General features: G+C 43.6%; 1 protein-coding gene across 1 annotated transcript in view; it reads left to right on the top strand.

Annotated features, from left to right (window-relative positions):
• Window positions 1-4619, top strand: part of scn2b (sodium channel, voltage-gated, type II, beta) — a gene marked incomplete at both ends in the record, with an annotated part of 6202 nt that extends 1583 nt beyond the window's left edge. The window contains one exon of the mRNA XM_083773371.1: window positions 4420-4619. Within this exon, the coding sequence (XP_083629497.1) occupies window positions 4420-4619 (200 nt within the window). The remainder of the gene's footprint in view (window positions 1-4419) is intronic.
• Window positions 4620-5889: the final 1270 nt, after the last annotated feature.

Genomic DNA, 5889 nt, shown 5'->3' with positions numbered 1-5889 from the left:
TAATCTACTCCACATGATAATGCCAAACTGTGCACACCCTCCCTGAGTCCCTGGATGCTAATTCCGAATCTCTGCCCAAAATTTCCAGAACGGACTGCACCACCATGAGGCAGATTTCGTACAGATTTTATCATGCAAATGGCTACACACTGGCCTCACATCAATTACCACCTGTCAATTGTGTGCCCCATACGATTGTGCTTCCCAAACATCAACTGTTCCCAAAGGAAGTTTTCATATTTTCAGTCCAGGTTTTCCTTGTGTAAAAGTGACAATATTTGACTTAAAAACACTTTCAAATTGATATGAAACTAGAGCACAATATCTGACTCCAAATCTTAGGAATTAATTACTGGGTGAGTACAAACGCAGTAGTACAAATGCATTGCTACAAGTTTAAATGCCGACATGGTCAGTCTGCTAACTGATAGGACCAATCTATTGCTGTGTATTTGGGCTATTACCAATATTGGAAACAGAAAAAATCACAGTGAAACCAAGAGTCACTTGTCAAATTTCGATGCATTAATTTCAAGATGTATTACTTGTCCCGGACAAGCAGCCTTAATGTCAACTGTCAAGCCCTGACTTATTGTGCATATTGTTCTTATTGCTTATTGCCTTCCTTCTTGGTCCCGCCTTATCGCTGCTTGCAGCTATATTTATTATTAATATTATTAGCATGAGCCAGCATTAGCATTTGCCACAATTTGGCACATAAGCCCTACTTTCAAGGCCAACAACATAACCAGAGCTTGTCAGAAAAGTATTCACTGGACAGGACATATTATTGTCTGGTGTATTTAATACCAGTAAGACATGTCTGGGAATGCCCATATACAGTATGGACCTTTATTTTCTCTTCCTTTTTTTAAATTGACGTTTTCCGGCGGGTAGGGCATAAAGTAAGTAAACCTTGCTGAGCCATGAGGCCAATAGGGCAGGAGCCTATCTCCTGGTTCTGTAGCATGAGACAGCTTGATGTACAAGTACACCCCCTGGACATGACTAGTATGTCGCAGGGACTTACGCCCAATCCAACCCTTGAACCCTGGTAAAATGTGTGCAAATTAGTAAGGCCAGGCGGGGCCTCGGGGCAGCCCATTTTGGGCCCAGGTAGGGCCGGGCCTTAATTTTCGGTCCTGTTGAGATCTCTGTCGGGCACGGCTGCGCTAATGACTTTGGGATGGGCCTGTCTACAGTTTGAATGGACAGGTATCAGTCAAAAGGGAGAAATTTTTCCATAATATTGTTTTGCTGGAGATATGGCATTAGCTGAGTGAGAATTACTTTTTTGAGTATTTTGGACATGAATGATAATTTGGAGATGGGTCTGTAATTATTGGGCAGGGAGAGGTCTGAGTTGGGTTTTTTCAGGAGGGGTTGAACTTAGGGCTGGGGCGGTATGGGATTTTTATTACCGCGGTTATTGCCGCCCCCCATACCGCCGGTATGGCGGTTATGGGGGGGGGGAATAATAAGAGGGCTAATAAAAGTTACAGGTATGGTGTGTGCGATATTAATTGTGAGATTACCATAATGACGGTAATCATTAAAGGACCACTTTTGAACCTATCTTCATATAATAGGTCCTCACTAATAGTCATGATAAAATAGCACGTTTCTTTCTACTCGGTCTGTGTCACATAGGAGGCCTAATCTAATTGAATACCCCTGCCATAAAGCATTACACTTGTTTACAAGAGGGTCCACCATTTTCAATTCATCGTATCATTTTGTACACTATGCACTTCTATAAAGCCAAAAACAGGAAATCATCATAAAGGAGGTAAAAAGGGGGAAAACGTATACAGGAAAGGGGTGGGTGGGATTTACATCTTAATGACAGTTGGTAGGGCGTTCCACATTTTTGTGGCATAGGAGTGAAATGAATTTAGGTGGACCCTCTTGTAAACAAGTGTCCACTCACAGTTAACAGTCTTTGTATTGAGTTGTGCTTGAAATGTAGTGTAATTCTGCAAACTGTTAATAAATATTTTAATCAATCAATCAATCAATCAATCCTTGTTTGTGACGAATCTGGGTTGCACATGGTTTTTTGAACTCCCTCTGGTGTTGTTGTGTTGCTGGCATGATTAGACTGACTGAGCGTCACTGTTTATTATGATACACTTTTTTTCACAAAAATTATTTAAAAAAAAACCGCGGTAATGAACCCGATACCGCGGTATGCGTTACATACCGGCGGTATGGCGGTATTGCGGTTATTGCACCCAGCCCTAGTTGAACTATTGCGTGCTTAAAGCAGGTCGGAACTGTGCCAGTGACCAAGGAGCTGTTAATAATTGCGAGGATATAGGGGCACGGTGGCACAGTTGGTAGTGCTGTCACCTCACAGCTAGAAGGTCCTGGGTTCGATTCCCGCTCGGGGCGCTGTGGGTGCTGGCGGCGTGTTTCCTCCTCCGCGTCATCAGTGCCCATACCCGAAGGCGGGGTTGGCGAAAGGGCCTTTCTGTGTGGAGTTTGCATGTTCTCCCCGTGTCCCCTAGGGTAGGTACCCTCACAAAAACATGCAGTAATCCTGGTCTCTAAACTGCCTCCCCCTGGCCAGCCGGGGCGCCTGATGGAGGGGAAAGGAACTGGTTGGAATAACGTGTTCCTTCCATGCGCTACGTCCAACCAGGGAAACTCCCCCGTGTCAGGTGTAAAGGAGCAACTTGGACACTCAAGCATGAAGGAAGCATGAGTTAAGTCCGTTGCTCTCCCCAGGTTGGCGGAGGGTGTGTAGAGCCCAGGATCACATTAGATGATTGACACAGGGGTAAAAAATGGGTTACAAAAATCGTGGGATAAAAAAAAAAAAAAAAAAAATTGCGAGGATACTAGGACCAGCAGTCTCAGCGACCTCTTTTAGGAGGGCAGAGGGGACAATGTCTAGTTGGCAGGTGGCAGGTTTCATGGTAGAGATGATCTTGATAATGGTGGGGAGTGTGATGGGAAGGAAGCTGTGTAATGTACAGACTGATGGGTCAATAGGTCAGATGTGGGTGGGGGTATATTCTGTCTAATGTTGTTGACTTTGGAGATAAAAAATGTAAGAAACTCATTGCATTTCGCAGTGGAAATGTCCAGGTTAGTGCTGGGGGGAGGGTGGATGACAGAGTTAATGGTTTTAAATAGGATCTGTGGATTATGGGAATTATTGGAGATGAGGTTTGAGAAGTAAGTTGTACGAGCTGCATTTATAGCTTCCTGATATTTGAGGAGGTTATTTTTCATTAGGTCGAAGGAGATCTGGAGCTTGTCACATTTCCATCTCCTCTCCGACTTTCTACATTCCCTTCTTAGGGCTCTGGTGGTATCGTTAAGCCAGGGGGAGCATTTGGGCTTAGATTTTTTTTCTTTTATGGGAGCAACAATGTCTAAAATGGTGGCACAAGTGGAGTTGAATAGGGCAGTAAGTTCCTCAGTGGTCATTTGTGATGGCGAGGCCTCAATGATACGGGTGTTTGGGGCAGCAATGAGAGCCTCTAAAAATAGTGTGACGGTTTGAGAGTTACAGTAACGTGAGCGGCGAGCTGGGAGATGAGGTTTTGATAAAGGGAGACGGAGAGCGGCGTCAAATAAAATGGTGTAGTGGTCAGATAGACATGGGGCTATTTTTCTCATATTGGTAGTGTTGAACATGTGAACATGTGTCCGTGATGTCAGATGTATGTTGCTGGCCGGTTCCATATATGCAGATCTAGGTGATCTTCTCCATGTATGGCTATCCAGGGTTTGATTAGGTCAGTGTCGTGATCTTCATATACTGTATGGAGAAGGCCATATATGGAGCATGTCACGAGGAATGACCTACTGACATGAAACGCAGGTTTTCATAGTAAACTACGACCTATGGTCGCAACAATTAAAAGGCTTACTGTATGTGAACAACATTGGTTTGTTGCATGATGTCATACCTCCTCTCATTTCCATTTTCCTCGTCAGTGTGTTACTGAAGCAACAACATTGCATGAAATACGGTAGTCACATAAAACGTAAATTGTGTGCATGTAGTAGGTAAAATCGTCAGTGATAATGGAATGTGTTTGTAACTCAGAGACAGTGAGTTAAAATGACATTGAGGATTTCACTGTGTGTGTTTGTTTGTACAGCTGCAGACCGACTGGTGATGAGTCAGCTGTTAACTTATTGATGACCAACTTAGGGGTTGAACTCTTACAATCTCCCTGCTTCTCACACACACACACACACACACACACACACACACACACACACACACATGCGTACCAAAGGATAAGTCAGCAGACATTTATTTCCACTCTGTTTAGCCCACGACAGCTTTTATCAGCACTTCAGTTGTCTCCATCTCCAGAAATATTTAATATTTAACTCTCTCTCTCTCTCTCTCTCTCTCTCTCTCTCTCTCTTACTCTCTCTCTCATCTGTATACAGTACCCCCTCCACGGGATTCAACCATTGCCGTGGCAATTGGAGCATCCGTGGGAGGGGCTTTGGCGCTTCTGATTCTCTCCATGGTCGTAGTGAAGTGTCTCCGTCGACACAAGAAACAGGACCTCATTTCAGAGGAGAAGATGGAGGAGGAAGGAAAACTGCAAGATGCTGAGGGTGTAGTGGAAGAAGGCACAAAGTAAGATCTGGAATAATTACATCTGAGAGTCTAAAGTACTGTATGCATCCTAAACTCTAAACACTAAGTCCTGTATCTGTAGCAGACCTCTAATAAAAGGAAAGAGCAGCGAGGGCAGTATTCAGTAGGGGTGTATGAAACATTTTAACAGCGATACGATACGTATCCCGATATATGGTTGACGATGCGAATCATGCGATACATGGACGATATTGGTTAATTATGGCGATACGATACGATTCAATGATTTGAAATCGATATACAGTAGGCCTAACTATTTAAAATACATTGACATTATTTTAAACTAAGTAATTAATCCCCTCTTTTTCTTTTATCTTCACAAAATTGCTAAATACCAAATATCAAAAAATATTTGAACTAGAAATGCACTCTGTCGAGCTGCCTACTTGTGATTTGCACTTCCATATTATGTGAAGGGCGTGGTTTCAATGAACCAGCCTGTCTGTGATGTCAAGGATCTATGATGTCAGGCATCTATGACATATCTATGAAGTATGACTCTAAATTTGGGAAAGGCTTCAGCCGGATCAGAGCCCCTTTGATGTCCAATCAAAGTATAAGAAATAAATAAATAGTGGAGGTACTTCTGTGGCCTACTGCCAATGTGCACAAGACATTTGGCACTGATCGGTCGAGTGGTTTGTGAGATTAGCTCCGGACACACATACAGACAGACCAACTAGAGCCACACTGTAAGAATGAACCGTAGGCTGCCTATACACACAAAATAACAAGATTAAAGAGGATGTCACTGTTCCCAGTCAAATCAAAACTAATAGCGCTGCTTTGAGAACGGGGACACACCAGAAATAGACCTACAATCCTGACCGTTTGGGTTTCCCACATTATTTATTTGCGGCAGGCACCAGGGAACAGTAACACCGGGCACGAATCGGATGCGAATTCGGATTTTTAGCTGCGTTTCTCCATCGGAAAAACGTGGCCGGTGTGCAACCACCTTAAGGGGTCGATTTAGGACTTCTATGTTACTTACTTCTATATTACTAATCTAATTACAGTATTATGATCTGGGGGCGTGTAGTATGTCATATTGCAATTTTGGGCATGTTAAGAAGCGCTTTTGACACCCCGCGGAGTGCGCAAAACGGCCTTGAATTAGTCATGGGTGTGTTTAAGGCGTGTTTGAGACGTACCCAATCAACATGTCCGTACTATTCTCTTTACCAGTCAGCTGATGTCACATACGGAATGCGCACTTTGGGGGTCGTGGTATGACATTTCTTCAGGCTGGC

This window comes from Protomyctophum parallelum (assembly GCF_964188405.1).
Source record: "Protomyctophum parallelum genome assembly, chromosome: 9".
NCBI classification, from domain to species: domain Eukaryota; kingdom Metazoa; phylum Chordata; class Actinopteri; order Myctophiformes; family Myctophidae; genus Protomyctophum; species Protomyctophum parallelum.
Note: the sequence above shows the minus strand (reverse complement) of the source record. Positions and strands in the feature narration are given on the sequence as shown.